The sequence below is a fragment of the Chelmon rostratus genome, chromosome 19 (genome assembly GCF_017976325.1).
Source record: "Chelmon rostratus isolate fCheRos1 chromosome 19, fCheRos1.pri, whole genome shotgun sequence".
Classification (NCBI taxonomy): Eukaryota; Metazoa; Chordata; class Actinopteri; order Chaetodontiformes; family Chaetodontidae; genus Chelmon; species Chelmon rostratus.
Window position 1 is genome coordinate 12,914,871 of NC_055676.1, and position 15,539 is coordinate 12,930,409.

Below are 15,539 nucleotides of genomic sequence, written 5' to 3' on the forward strand. Positions count from 1 at the left end.
CTCAACAGCAAAAAGAGCCACAGAGAAGTTTATGTCTTTAGAAATGCCATGATGTTGCAGTTTTCGGTCCATTTTAATTTTGCACCTCTTCACACTTGTATACACACACACACACACACACACACACACTGTATATAAAGATGTACGTAAAAATGTATATGAAGTGTTGCGCACTTCTGAAAACTCTGCCGTAACAAGCGCCGAAGAAGAAGAAGAACTACTACTACTTCCGGAAGGTCAAAGATAATCTTCGTATTTGAAAACATGGATCCTAACAAAGTGGATGAAGGTAGCAACTTTTTGCTCTCACACATCTTTAAGTTTTGTATATTTGTTTCACACGACTTACATATGGGTTCAGGTATATTGGGCTGTATTTCCAGTTTGTTTGAAATTCGTCAGCTAGCTACCTTAAGCTACTTCGCGAAAAAAAAACAGACGCCTTAGCTGTTTTTGCTAGCTTATTTGTTAGCTTATGTTCTCTGCCTTGGTGTTCTCCTATTTCCAACACAGATCTTTAAAAGCCATTTAGCTGTTCCTAGTCACAGCTTTAAATGTCCGACAACGATTGTGAGCTTTTGCTAGTGTTTAATCTATTTTCTCATTCGAGCTGAAATGCTGCTGTTAACGTTAGCCAGCAGCCAAGGGTCAATATATAAACGTTTTCTAACATAAAGTGATAAGGCCAAATTAGTCTAAGTGAGTCTATAAACTCAACTAAACTCAAACATTTTTTGTGACTCAGATCCAGTTTGTTGAAGACTTCGGTATTTGACTTAACAGTTGAGTTACATATTTCGATGGAGGCAGACGGGTTGCCTGTAGTTGATGCTGCTTTGCTTCCAGCAGCAAACCAAGAGAGCTACATCCTGTGTTTTTAAGCATTCATGTAAAAAGCAAATTCTCATTGCAGTTTTCACAATGAACAAAATAACCCAAGCTATGATTAACAATTGGTTCACCTCTTTTGCAGCATCGGGCAAGATGAGTGGTGATGGAGACATGGCATCTGTAATGGGATTTTCTGGGTTTGGTATGTACAGCACAAGTGGTCAATAATGTTATTTCTTATATGATAAACTGACTGGTTTGCGTCAGTCATTGGTCATGTAAGTTGTCTTCCTTCCCTCAGGCAAGAAGGCCCGCACATTTGACCTGGATGCCATTTTTGAACAGACCCGTCGAACGGCCATTGAGAGGAGTCAGCATGTATTAGGTGGGTTAAAAAACAAGACAAGCTGTTTTGTAGTTATTCTGTCACCAGCTTGTGTGTAACTGTACTGTAAATGCTGCTTCCGTAGATGAGCGGCAGAAGAATAGTCAGATGGAGGAGGAAGGGGAGAGCTCCAAATCATTCAAGTCATCAGTCCATGCTCAGAGAGACAAAGCTGCAGCTGCTACTTCCAGGTAATCAGGGATTTTGTTGTTTGATTATTTATGAATACTATATTAGTTTGGTTGGGCTGCCACTGCCTCAGAGGTTAATTTCATGTCAAAATAAGTTTTTGCTTTTACTGACAATTCTCCTGTCAATTCTTTTCTTTTCCTTTTAGAAAACAGGAAAGTGAGAGCAGTAGCGACAGTGACTCAGACTCAGACTCAGACTCAGATTCAGAGCTTATTGGACCTCCACTGCCTCCTCAACATGCAGCCCAAGATGATGATGATGATGAGTGTTTAAGGCTGACTCGTCCACCAGGTTACACAGGCAGCACGGCTCACAGCGATGAAGATGATGATGAAGGGGAGGCACAAGATGATGACGATGATGTATGTCTGAAATGTCCCACTAAACAGTAGGCTTTTTGTGTGGATTATCTGTGGTTATCCTTGAGTTTTTAGTAATTCTATCTAAAACTTCCATTCTGTTTTCCTGCTGTCTCATATAGGCCTTTTTCAGAGCAAACATTTCGACTTGTAAGAGTAGGAAAAGCACAAGTGTTACTAATAACATTAACATTGTTGTCATTCATGAGGTAGTATGTATAGCACTTGTATAGAAATGGCACAAGACCAGAACCCTGAAACCAAAGCAACTAATTGTAAGTTCAGCCATCTGTCATTTATACCTGTGCTTCTTCTGCTGTTACATGTCTCAGTGTCTTCAGTGAAAACATGCAAATCAAGGCACCTGTTTGGTCCGTCCTGTCAGGTGCTTTTAAGATTTCACCACTAGATGGCAGCACAAGAAAATATCATCTGTGGTTGGCGTTCTAGGACAACAATGATCTGTGCGACTGAACAGTAATTAATATTGTCTCTTAGGTGTTTTTTTTTTTTTTTACTGTTTCTTTCTCATTCCAAAATATCTGTGTCGCCTAAAACACATCAGCATCTTAAATGCAGCATTGCTCAAAAGTATGGTGATCGGCATCTGTGTTCGCATGAGGAGTACTCACACTCTGCCACGTAGGGAAGGAAATATCTCTGAGTGAAATAGCTCTGATCCTAACCTTTTACATCCAACAGCGTAACTGTTCCCACTCATTTATTTGCAGCTGATGGCTGTGATTCCAGGCGCTTTAGTCATACAGCCTATTAAAGTTAAAATGTCATGTGTAATTGAATCTTGGAATGGAATGCTTCACTATAACTACGCACCTAATTCAGCCTTCTTCAGTCTTTTACGGTTGTTCATCTCAACTTTCCAACGTAGAATCCAGTGAAGAAGATTCCAGACACTCATGAGATTACTCTGCAGCACGGCACCAAGACAGTAAGACTTCTTCTCTCAGCACTCACTGATTATAATTGTTCCTTATGTGGCTCTATGGAAATGTAATCAATGGCTTTCTGTTAAAATGAAGAAGGTTTTTATTCATCATAAGTAGCTTGTAATCAACACCATCTTTTATTTACATTATGCACATACTAAAACATCTGATAGTGGAGATCTACACCAGTTATTGGATTTTAAGCAACAGTTACCCAACTTTTTGCTGAATTTTAGCAATAAGAGCAGCAAGTCTGTGTTCCTTGATATTTTGCAGCCGTGAGAAAAGGGGTAAAGTTTGTTTTTTGTTTTTAGCATAGAACCAATTTGTTATCCAGATCCAGTGCTGATTGCAATTTTTTTTCCTGAATAATATGATTAGTACACAAGAACAAATGTTAAATATTTGGCTTTTATTTATTTTTGCTGCGTTTAGACAAGGCCGTGTGAATACTTTGATAGTTGGTTGTCCTCTGAGCCATACAGGCTTCTTATAGATCATCGTTTAGTTTTAAATAAGGTGACTGTCTCCTCAGGTATCTGCTCTTGGCTTAGACCCCTCTGGAGCCCGTCTGGTGACTGGCGGGTATGATTATGATGTGCGGTTCTGGGATTTTGCCGGGATGGACCAGGCCCTGCAAGCCTTCCGATCCCTCCAGCCCTGTGAGTGGTGAGTCCACTTCCGAGAACACAGCGTGGAACATCAACACAGTTGCTTAACATGTGGTTAATTAGTATCATGCAAACATCCAGTACACTCACATCATTTATGTGTTCCAAAATCTGCACACGTACACAAACACACACACATTTGTTGAGCTTCATTGAGCCTCATGTTAACTCTGTGACATCCTCTCTTTTCATTCAAAATGAGCCTTTCAGAAGCAGATGGTCGAGATATGTGGGTGTTTGTGTGTCTGTGCGTGTTTATTCTGTGTTTCACCAAGGCCATCATCAAAGATCGAATTCTTTTTTGGTTTTGGGAACCAGTGGGCTGAGCTGGAGCAGGCCTCCGCTTATTAACAGAAATTTACGCTACATTTAGTTTGATTTCAATGTGATCCAGTAGCCTGTCTGGTTTACTAACAGGCTGGGCTTCATATATAAAGCTGTGCTGTAAAGGTCCGCCTTTCCGCTCTCCTGGCCCAAAAAGGCAAATTAAAGCATTGAATAATATGAGCATTTGGTGCTGTGTAGTGAGTCTCTGAAGATGACAAAACCTCTCAATTAAAAACAGCGTTGGTGCTGACCAATCTTTCATTTCAGCAATGGAACTTTTTGCTCTGTGCACAGAAATGTTTTTGCCTCAAGTACCTCCTGCTGTGTTAATGCTCATCTCACTCAGGTTAAGTGGTCCAGACAGTTCCCTGTCTCTTAAATTGTATTCTCTGCAGTGTTTTGTAGAACATTATTCAGTGTAAAATTGAAAACATAAAAATCATATACGCACTCTGAAAAGCACTAAATACACCTCTAAAGTTATTTTTCTACTATGCATACCTTATTGTATTTCTTGTGGTACATGTCTGTAACAACAGAATTATGTTGTCTATTTTCTTTCAGTGTGTTTCATTATATTTCAGAGTGTGTTATCATTCTTTCCGTTTCTTAGTTAAACTGTGTGTCTGTTGCGTGTCATAGATCAAAGATACCGATTATCAGATGCACATCAGATGTTGTGTTGTTTTGTTCCTATAGCTACATGTATCTAGTGTTTATTTTTGTCCCTGAACCCTTTGAAGAATTAAAAGCTTCTTATGTAACACTGTTTTTGTGCAGAAGTCCTGTACAATCACAGCTCGCAGATGGCTTGCAAACTGGCACCAGGACACTTATCAGAACTTATCAGCATCACAGAAATACAAACTAAATGTGTCTACTTTCTCTCATATGTCGTCTTCATGTGTGTTCATGTGTGTGTGTATCCCCTCAGCCATCAGATCAAGTCCCTGCAGTACAGCATCACTGGTGATGTTATCCTGGTGGTTTCTGGCAATGCACAAGCGAAGGTGTTGGACCGTGATGGCTTCAATGTCATGGAATGTATAAAGGGAGACCAGTACATTGTGGATATGGCCAACACCAAGGTAAAGTGGTGCTCACATATAGTTCAGTTTTATTACAACTTGGATCTTATTTTAGTAGTTTTGGCCATTGTTTCATTTCGTTATCATAATATTGTACTCACTCAAAATAATTGCTGAGGTCTGATGTGGCAATAAACCCAAGGGTGGTCAGATGATTAGACAGGTTTTAAACAAGCCAACAATGTAGCAGGATTATGGACCACCTTATGTGGAGAAAAAAAACTGAAGTGAGTGCACCAGAAATATCAGTAATAATCCCTAATTGCAGGGGGAAAAGTATGTGCACACTACACCAAGTACAGCGTGTTTAACCAAAAAGTTGGTCTCTTAACTGAGATGGTATTTTACGACAGACAATTTGGGCAATAATGTCACTGTTTCCCTCAATTTTATCTTTGAAATGGCAAACCTGGATATTTGATTAAAACCTGTCTGATTTTTGAACCGCTCCTGTCTTGCCGTTTGACTTCTGTTTACTAATTTTTCTGCATTCTCAGATTTCTGCAATTATCTTGATGACTACAGTGTTATTAGTGCTGACCAAAATGATTGCAGGAGCAATATAAATAAGACCAATGTCGTAATAAACTGGAACTAATCTTTAATCTCTAATAAAATGATAATACTAATAACAATAATAATAATAATTTCAGTATATAGTGTTTTGTCATGATAATCAAAGTGCTTCAGTGAAGGAGGGGAAGTCCACCTCAACCAACACCAATGTGTAGCACCCACCCAGGTGATGCACTGCAACTATTTAGTATCATAACATTCACCACACATCAGCATAATATGGCAAACTTCCCTTATTCAGTTGTAAGCTTTTTTTTTTTTCTTTTGGCTTTGCCTACTCCCCTGGGAAATATCTGGCTCTTTAGCTCCTAAATACTTAACTGTGTTCACCAGCTAGTTGCTAACTATGTCTGTCTGCCATTTGGTCCTGAGGAGGTAGTGTACAGTGCGCTTTCTCACTGAAAACAGCTGCCCACTGTGGCCGCTCACACTATGAGAGCAGTGAGAGTGAACCAAACTTTACCAAGTAAAGTTGTGGACCAGCAGCTAAACCATGAGCTGAAACTTACTATAAAGCCCCATAGAGCGAGGTGGGGTGTTGATGTGATAATTTTATGGAGGTTATCACAACAAGCGACTCCTTTCACATTGGCATTTGATACATTTTTAGGATAAAAATAAGGATTACAGCCGCTTTTAAAGATGTTGCAGGTATTCATGTTTTCACTATTACAGTTACAGCAGTGTACCCGAGAGTGCTGCTCATTCTAAACACAGTCTAGATGCTGTGCTCCTCTGCTCCATGGATACGTCCTGCCAATGCATAATGGTAGCAAGGTGTAGCCACGAGCTGGTCTGTTTTTGTACGTGAGGATAATGGTCTGTACTGTGTGACCAGCCAGAGGCAGTCTCAAGGGGAGAGGAACACCACATGCTTTCATTCCTGTCGTGGTTCATCTCTTGCTTGTACCTGCATCTACAAAGGAGGAACCTAATGAATTGCCCATGTTTGGATTTTACTGTGTTTAAGGAAGCTGTATTGGTGGCCACCAAACATCTGTGCCAGCTGCAGTGCATTTAGACATGGTTTATACCATCCATATGAGTTACTTGAACAAGTGAAGGCCCATTGATTGCAAGTGTTTTCCTGGATGTCCTACATTCTTGTCCTGCTCAGTCCCATCTGGAGCTGATGGGAGAGTTTGGTTCAATGAAAATGCATTTTGGCCCGCCAACAATGTCCCAGTCGATTAGCTGTGTCTCATGTGATAATTAAGTCCTAGCCTCTGCTCTGCCTCTCTCAATTACTCACTTCCCAGCTCAACCCACTGTGTGCAGAGAGGTTTATATACACCTGCGGTAGGATGCCATAATGTGATTTTATTTATTTTTTAATAACTCTATAAAATCAAGGAAAATAGTGAAAAATCCATAGCACAGTTTCCATTATCCCAAAATCTTCTAATTGGTTGTTGTGTCAAACCAACAGTCCAAAAAAGAGAGCCAGAGAAAAGCAGCAAATCCTCATGTCTGACAAGCTGAAACCAGAGAATGTTCAGCATTTTTGCTCCATAAAGGACCTAAACTTTCAACAATTACCTGTTAAATAATCAAAATTGTTGTCAATTAATTTTCTGATAGTTTGGTTTATTGATCTATTGACTATTCAGCTCCAATTTTTAGTCCATCAACTACTTGATTAAAACTTTCAGCACTTGTAAACTTAAACCAAACAAATACACAATCCTGTTTAGCCTAAATGCAACTGCAGCGAAAACGATGTGGGCATGCCAGTGTTGTCCCGGCAAGTCACTTCTTTTTCTCAGAGAGCTTTCCATTCTTGGAGCTGTTTGCCATTATCATGCTCTATTTTTGTTTACTGTTATTATGGATGTCAGTCTGTTTCTCTTTAGTCATTGGCAATTTGTTGTCCTAAACTGTTGAGGAAGAGGAATCAGATTTGTTTAGGAAGGTAGCGGCCCCTTTACCCAAATCATGAAGTTCAAGTGATGGATGAATCCGTTTATTTTGATGTTATTGCACAGAGCAGGGAAGCAACCATTCATAGCCCATTTGAGCTTTAACCTCATCATATAGTGGTTGTGTAATTTACCATAAAATTTAACAACTCAGTAATTTGTCATTGGTCCTTTTTAGTCGTTAACAGCAAGACATTTCCAGTTCCCTTTTTATTGATTATTAAAGTGGTGTGCTTGGAAGTATTTGACAGTGAACAGGCAGGCCTCTCTTCCTGATGCACACATACCAATGTCATTCGGTCAACTTGCAGCATGAGCATCTTGTCAAATAGCGTTATGTCATGTCTGAAGCCTGTTTGCAGTACACTGAAGTGTTCCTCTCTGACCTGGCAGTGAGGGGAGGCCTCTCACTGGGCTATCCCGCTTTGAAGTCATTTGTTATGAGTAATTCTCCACAGGACTACTCCAACAGAGGAAACGTTTAAAAGTTACTCTTCTAGGAGCTCGCTGTTTGAAGCCGTGACACAACCTGCTGCACTGTTTCAGAGCTCCCTGGCTCAGTTATAAGGTCTATGTCGAGGAAGGCCAAAAGTTGAGGTTACAAACAGATCCTGTCCTCCAGGGAGAGCCCTTTAAGGTGCATTCAGATTAGGCAACATAATTATGCCTCCCAGGTAGGACTGTACCAAATGTCTTTTGTTCCAGGCTTCTATTGAGGTTTTCAAATTAAGCTTCTTATGTCTGTCATCATGTTTTATGATCACTCCCAAGAAAAGGGGGAAATAAAGCGTTTTTAACTTACTTGTACAGGTGTGACTGTAGGATCATTTTTGTTTTGGCCCAAACAGCCAGAATACTATATGTTAGCCTTGAGATAGCAAGTAACAGCAGGCACTGACTGTGTGTGTGTGTGTGTGTGTGTGTGTGTGTGTGTGTGTGTGTGTGTGTGTGTGTGTGTGTGTGTGTGTGTGTGTGTGTGTGTGTGTGTGTGTGTGTGTGTGTGTGTGTGTGTGTGTGTGTGTGTGTGGCTGTTTTCAGTGCAGCCTCTATCTGAACTCAGCACTCACCAGACTCCATTTCTTTCAGTTATTTCCTTCCAGTCTCTCTTTTTCCCCTGTCCTCTCTGTACATTCATGAAGGAAAGTACTTGTAATATTTCCAGTAAGCAGTCAACAAAGAGAGATTATTTAGCATACTGTTCAGTACAGCACTTCCACGGCTCGCTGCTGCAGATGGGTTGACCTGGAGATAATTTCTCTTTAATCTGACAATTTTAAAAAGTAAAATCTGATGTAGAATTCAAATGTCAACATTATGAATGAGCTTCAAAGCTTTGAACTATTTGGTATAGCCCAACTTAGTGAGCTTTTGTTTACGTAGTAGACAGCTGAGACTCTGTGGATACAGGCCTGGTAGTTGCTAAACACTTCACACCACACAGCTCCGAAAATGCATCGTCACAAAGAGGTAAAAGCACCCTTGAAATAATTAACTGATAACCTTTTGTGCTGTGGTTTTGGCTCAAGATTTAACAGTGAGTAACAGCAACTGTCTTTGCACGTAATTTGTGCTCAGTAAGATTGCCAAATACGTCTTCCTGAATCCACCTGGTGATATTTCCCCTTTTATAACTGCTATAGCAGGTCTCTAAAGAAAATGGGGGCAAATTGTAGCCCTGAATGTCCACGTTGCAGACATGCTCCACAGTAAACCACATGAGTCACAGGTGCGTGCTGCACCTCAGTGCGACTGGAAGCCAGCCACAAGATCAGGCCAACAGCTGTGTGCAGTTTGTTAATTTTCACTTTCTGCTCTTTTCAGGGCCACACAGCGATGCTGAACAGTGGCTGCTGGCATCCCAAGATTAAAGAAGAGTTCATGACCTGCTCCAATGATGGGTGAGCTTTAAACAAGCATTGTAGTCGTAGTAGTTTCCCTTTGTCTTTGTTGTAGCTGCACTATTGTACAGACTGTAGGATTATATATGTAGTATATAGTCATGTTGTAGTTTATTACCTTTTCAGTGGGCGAAACTGTCACCAATACAGCAACTAAATATAGAAGCATATCAAACATTTACTTGGTTTACCAGTATCTGAATGTGTCATTGTTACTAATAAATATTTAGAACGTCCATTAAGGCACAGTATCCTCTGGATGAAACCAGTCACTGTCATCTCTGTTTCCTGTTACTAATTGTAAATAATGAATTTTGCTAATTTAAATTTATGATTCCGTAAGACTTACTCAGAATGCGTAGGAAAACATTTTTAAATGATCCAGGGTACAGAGACTACCAGAAACAAAATGTCCATTTATCTCCTCAGCAGAAATTTACTTTAGGATGTTACATATTTAATTATAATATAGAAACACCTCCTGAATAGTATGTTTTCCAGTTTTACTCAGAATCCTCCTTACTGGCCAACTAACTTGTGTATGTCATGTCCAAGGCAAGGTTACAGGGCTTTTCTTTGCTCTCATGTCCTCTGTCACCAGCAGGGAGTCCTCTAGTCCAGATTATGCCTCTGGAAAGTGTACCCTGGCCTCACAGCTGTGCATTGACACATGGCACATTTTATACTGGATGTAGTCCAAAGCAGCCCTTTTTATTTGCATGCAGTGATTTGGACCAGAGAAACACTGCTGGAGATAAGAAGACGTCACCCACACACACATTTATAATTTTTTTCTGCCTCAGAAAGCAGAGCATTAAGAGTCTTCTTCCCCCTCTAAAGCAGCACTAGTCCAGTATGACTGCAGGAGCTGTAACCCTTTGACCTGTGTACAGGTGTGAGTGAATACGGGTGACTTTGAGTGTGACCACAGTGATGAGTCTAAGTGAGTGTGACAGACAGCAGTGCAGAAACCCAGGGCCATCATCATTAAGTGGAAACAAGGGTTTGGCTTAGTGGGCAGGCCGTGGCCCAGTGTTTACCAGTGTTACTGCTCTCCCAGATGTGGAGGCCGGTTTATTTAGCTCTCATTGAGGCTCTGGAAATCCTCCCCTGGCACGTTAGCACTGGGTGTTGCCCCAGGCCAGCTCACAGGAGAACAGCGGAGAGGAGCGTACAGGGAACCATTCACAGGCAGAGCAGCTGCATGTGAGGAGGGTTCACAGCAGCAGAGCAGGTCGGCGCAGCAACCTGAGAGGTGGAAAGAGGCAGTGTCGGAGACAGGAAGGAGAGGGAGGGACTGCCTATGGTGATTTACAGGGGAAAGATGTCCATCTAACCCCTTGTCAAATCTCTGCAATTGCACTTATTTGTAATGTGAATTGCAATACAGGGCCTGCTTGCTGATTAAGTGCTGGACTTGACTTTCTTGGTTGACTACTACCCCTCAAACCTCACTTCGCCAATCAAGTCCCTCTCATTCCTCCAGCGCAAACAGAATGTAGCTGCGAGGGTTTAAACAGGTGCCAAACATACAGATCACAGTACTTTAGTCCTTGTTTGTGTACTTTTTTTTCTCGGCATGGTAAATTTTAGCATCTGTGGAGGACAACCTGAGCACCTCAGAGCAAAGCTGCTGGAGCTTTACATTAAGCTAAACGAAAGGCAACCAGTTTTCTGATCCATCCACATAAGGGGGCATTCTGGATTTTACTCAGCAAATGTATCCTCCTTTTTGCAACTGGGCCCAGGACATGAGGACTTCTGCAATCTCAGCACACATGACAGACCCAAACTTTCAACTTCTGTATTGAAACTGAATTGAATTCTGAATTTTACAACATTTTATGGTCTAATGTAATTTCGTGCAAAATGAGTCTTGGTCGGGATTTTGGAAAAAAAGCAAAGAAAAACGGTCAGAATTGTATGTTTGAGAGCGTGTTTGCCTCATTGTTACCTCTCAGTTACCTCTTGCTCGTCCTTCTTTAGCTCCATCAGCAATGCTCCAGTTTTTATGGAGGGGCCATCAAACCGTTTCTTCCCCTTCTTCATCCCTCCCCACCTCAAAATGTGTGCTGCTCCCTCAACTTCAGTGCCATCCTTTGAAGTCGGCAGTTTGGGGTCTTCAGAGGCCATACTGTTGTCAGTGGGCCTCTTGAGAATGGATCAGCAGTTGGCCAATAGTACCAGTGGGTGTCTGCCCCTGGCTGTATCAGCTTAAACATCAGACCAACACCTAGGCTTGCTGTCTTTCTTCCTGTGTCAGCCTAGTTAGAGAGTCTTTGTTGGGTTTATTTGAATAGGTTATTAAGCATGATCAGTGGACCGCCCAGCTCCTTAATTAAAGGCCCCACCTAGCTGTATGGAATCTCATTCATAAGATCTGCCCCCCAGCTCCTTGGATTATTTCATTTTCCCAGACTTTGTCTCCCTGAGAGGAAGTGGATGAGAGGGAAGTACTGATGAAGCATAATAATGCAGCAGCGGGGTGGTAGTGATTGTCCTTGCACACTGAAGGTTGAATGGAGGCTTCAGCAGAACCGTGCGACTGAAGTCTGGCAGTGAAAAGCACTGATGGTGTGAACGTGTCAACATTTCACATTCTTGTGTCATTCTGTTTGAAAGCTGCGCGATTGTAAAATGGCAAAATGTTTTCCAACATCATTCAAGTTTGATCCAAGGGGTCCAAATGCGTATTAAAGCGCTGAGCCACTTTAACCGAGTCTTTGCTGAAAGACTGAACACCTGCTTGAAAACCACAGATTTATTTCTCAGAAAGGGAAGGCAATATGTGCTGGGTCTATTCCCTTTGGAAGTATTTCTTTGGCAGGATTGGACTTGAAGTAAACTAAAAATATGTCTGGGACTTTTGTGAGCTGCAGCCTTTTGTATGAAACAGCAGTGGCTTAAAAATTCTTAAATAAATTCTGTTAAAAGTTAACAAACCGCATACTGTAGACTTGTTAACAAACTATAACGCTGTGGAAAGCTTTGCATTCGTGGCTTCAACAACATGACACGGCTGATTCTTGGTTTTACTTTATGTCATTTTATAGTGCCCCAGGAGAACGATCAAAAATTCATGTTGTGCTCTTTTTGTGACTGAAATTTCAGCCAGTGGAGCAGAGGATAGGACAAATGGCGACTTTCTAATTGGGACCACATGTTACTTCTGTTGAGTCTTGAGACACACTTGAGCATGTGCACACACAAATACACACAATTTGAGGAATGTTTCCAGGAGGTTTGAATGCCAGGGATTCCCTTTGTGCTGGCCTGCTGTCAGGGCTGCAGCTGGATTTGGATGTGTAGCTGTATGCAAGGAGCCCCAAAGGACAACAAGGAAGGTAATTTTTCTGCAGAGATACAAACGATTTGTCTTTGTCCTGTGCTCAAACCAAACACGTAATGTAATAAATGTGACATACTAAGTAATTCTCATTGGAGAGCATCCACAAAAATAGAAAGTCACAAAGAGCTGATTCAGGATCTGCTGTTTGGATAAATCCTGCTTAACTATGGTGGTTTTGTTTTGTTTTTTTGGCATGATTATAGTCAGCACTTTTGTATAAGTCAGTATTGTTGATAACCTACTTTGGATTTTTTTGAGACGAAAATGGCATTACTACCATGTTATTAAGTGTGATCTGCGTGACAGAACAGGGATGAAGAGTGAGGACAGACATCATATAGTATGTGCGAGCATGTTGGGGCAATTCACACAGTTTAACCACATCAGGTTCATCCACAGTCCAGCTCGTCCCCAACTGTTGGCCGCCTTACACTGCAAGTGTTCCATATCCTGCCCAAGAACGCACATACCATAGCTTTAAGGAACGCATTTATCCTCCTTGTTCAATTTACAGTCATGGCTGACTTTTTGACTGACAGGAACCTGTAGTTCTTTAGTGTGTGAGTACAATATTTGTTTCTTTTTTTACTGAAGTAAACATGGGCCCACTTCCTTATGGGGACATGGTGAGGAGGCATTTTATCAACCAGATTCCTTGATTAAATCTGAAGAGCTGTCTTGACTTCTTTCAGCGTGAGTCAAGCGTTTTGTACCTGTAGTGTGTGGTCTCACCTGCCCTCCTAAGGCCTTTTTTAGGCTGATTTTCTACTTTGGAGCCACACTAATAATGTTGTGAATTTGTTTGAATCAGTATCTCACTGTACCCACAGTGCATCTGTGCTTAGTCCAGAATGTTTCTTGTTTTTTCTTACTGTGCTTGAGTGTCACGGCGTGTATGCCTGCTCCCAAATCCTTCTGTTTTTTTTCCCACTTTATCTTCCTCAGCTGCGATGCAAGATTGAGCATCTCCCCCTCCTAATCCGCCTGTCTCATAACAGAGCCCCAGTTAGTCAGTCAACCGGCCATCGGGCAACACATCACCGGAATCTGACCAATAAACAACCTTATACAAGACTTACATCTTTCTTATGCCTCTCTTTCTTATCTCATCATCTGGGAAAGTCATCCTAGCAACCATCACCCCCAGTTGGCCTATAACCTGACAGACAGATAAAATCTGGGGCCTGGGGAGATGTCACTCCGCAGTTGATGTGTGAATGACTGTGCTTCCTCGTAAAGTGCACACGCATGACTGAGGATGTATGGGTCTCATTTTATTACATTCACCTCTCTGTCTCTGAAGCGTCTGTGTGGGAGAAGGGGGCTGCCGACTGAAGGGAAAACAGGGTTGCAGGGAAGAGGAACGGGTGTAGGTATTGCCCTTGAATGTTTTTTGGTGGTTTCTTCGTGCAGCATGTGAATATTTTGACATCTCATACTCTTTCATTGGTATTAAGTTCCCCCAAACAACCACCTCCTCTGTGAGAATAAGGTTTGACACTGCCCCAGATGTTTCCCTCTGGAATAAAAGGCGCAACATCAATTATGTGAAGCTGCAGTTCATTTTTATTATTGCTTCTTTTGATCTTTGTCACTCTAATGGGCAATGGAAAGTTTTTACACTTTAACAAGTACCACATATTAGAGCTCTGAGTTTTCCCTTCAATGCCCTGCTCTGTGTCTAGCTCCTGACAGGTGAGGGTGTGCAGTCTTCGCCCTGTGCTCATGGTTGGCTCGACACTGGTGGGCTCCAGCCTCTCTGCTCTGTCCCCCTGACAGCCAGCACTGCCATGTTTTGGAAAGAGCGACTTACGATAAATAGCATTCCAGGTTTTGTGTGCTACGCGAAAGGTTATGTTGTCCTTATTGGCTTGACAGACGCCTACAGTCCTCTGTAAACAAAATTGAGATGTCTGTGTGAAGCAGCAGGTGGACCAATTTGTCATCCAGTCTTTGGCTATCACTCTTTCTCATTCACTCTCTCACACACACACTTATATCAGCTCTTGTAAACACTTAAGTGTACAATGCAGTAGCCTTTACGTTGCACTGGGCAACCTCTTTTTATATGTGGCTTTTGCATCTTTTTCTCCAGCAAGAGATGTTTTGATTTATTAACAGCTTTGGTTTATGCAGATTTAAACAACTATGTATCAAACAGAGTTTTATTTGACCCTTGCCAGTTTTCACTCAAACCATATGTCTTCAGCTGGCATTTGTATCACATTGTTAGACTTATCCAAACACAGTTGAGTGTGTGTCTGTGACTTAGCCGGCCACAGAGGAATCCTTGCCTGTCTGTTAGTAGCAGCTCTGCCTGTATGTTTATACTCCTCTGCTGACCTCATGACCCAAAGGGCATGATGCTCACTAAAGCAGGCAGTGGGGCACACACACATTTAGACACACTCTGTCTGGCAAAAGTGGTTGTGTGGGTGTGTAAGAGGTTGGCTAAACATGTTTGTGTGTAGTCAGGTAGTTCAGCAAATAAATGTGCAGGTTTAAGGCTCGGGAGGTCACTTGCAATGCTGGTGGACAGCTCGGTTTGTCCTCTCTTGTCATCATTTTTTGTCTTATCAGTTTCTATAGCAGTCTTATTTTTTCATCTAGCTTGCCTACCTCACACACTTTTTTGGTTTTCACAAAAGTCCTGATGAATTAAAAGATAGGTGAACTCTTGCTTGGACAGCAAACACTGCCAACGGGGTCAAAGGTGAAATGTTCCACCTTGTTTTAACCTAAACAACTTGGTTTTCTCAGATCACTGTCCACTCTAGTTTGAAATTTGAAGAATGCAGAAATACTGACAATTGCTTTGACTAGCCTAAATAATCTGCTTGCTCCAAGGGTCCAAGGTCTTTATTGAGGAAATTCATCCTTTTCATTCTTAAATTGTATGATATTTTGGGGAAAAAAAATGCTATTTGCACACATAATATAAAAAAAATCTGCATTTGAATTCCTCCTTCTCAGTGGTCCAGGTTTTGTAATATGTCT

The 15,539-nt window shown here is 41.5% G+C and overlaps 1 protein-coding gene across 1 annotated transcript in view; it reads left to right on the forward strand.

Annotated features, from left to right (window-relative positions):
• The first annotated feature begins 238 nt into the window (after positions 1-238).
• Positions 239-15,539, forward strand: part of LOC121622870 (WD repeat-containing protein 70) — a 39,169-nt gene continuing 23,868 nt past the window's right edge. The window contains exons 1-9 of the mRNA XM_041959915.1: positions 239-289; positions 974-1,033; positions 1,133-1,216; positions 1,302-1,407; positions 1,554-1,770; positions 2,657-2,716; positions 3,250-3,383; positions 4,647-4,800; positions 9,117-9,193. Coding sequence (XP_041815849.1) covers positions 265-289; positions 974-1,033; positions 1,133-1,216; positions 1,302-1,407; positions 1,554-1,770; positions 2,657-2,716; positions 3,250-3,383; positions 4,647-4,800; positions 9,117-9,193 — 917 coding nt within the window. The 5' untranslated portion in view covers positions 239-264. The remainder of the gene's footprint in view (positions 290-973; positions 1,034-1,132; positions 1,217-1,301; positions 1,408-1,553; positions 1,771-2,656; positions 2,717-3,249; positions 3,384-4,646; positions 4,801-9,116; positions 9,194-15,539) is intronic.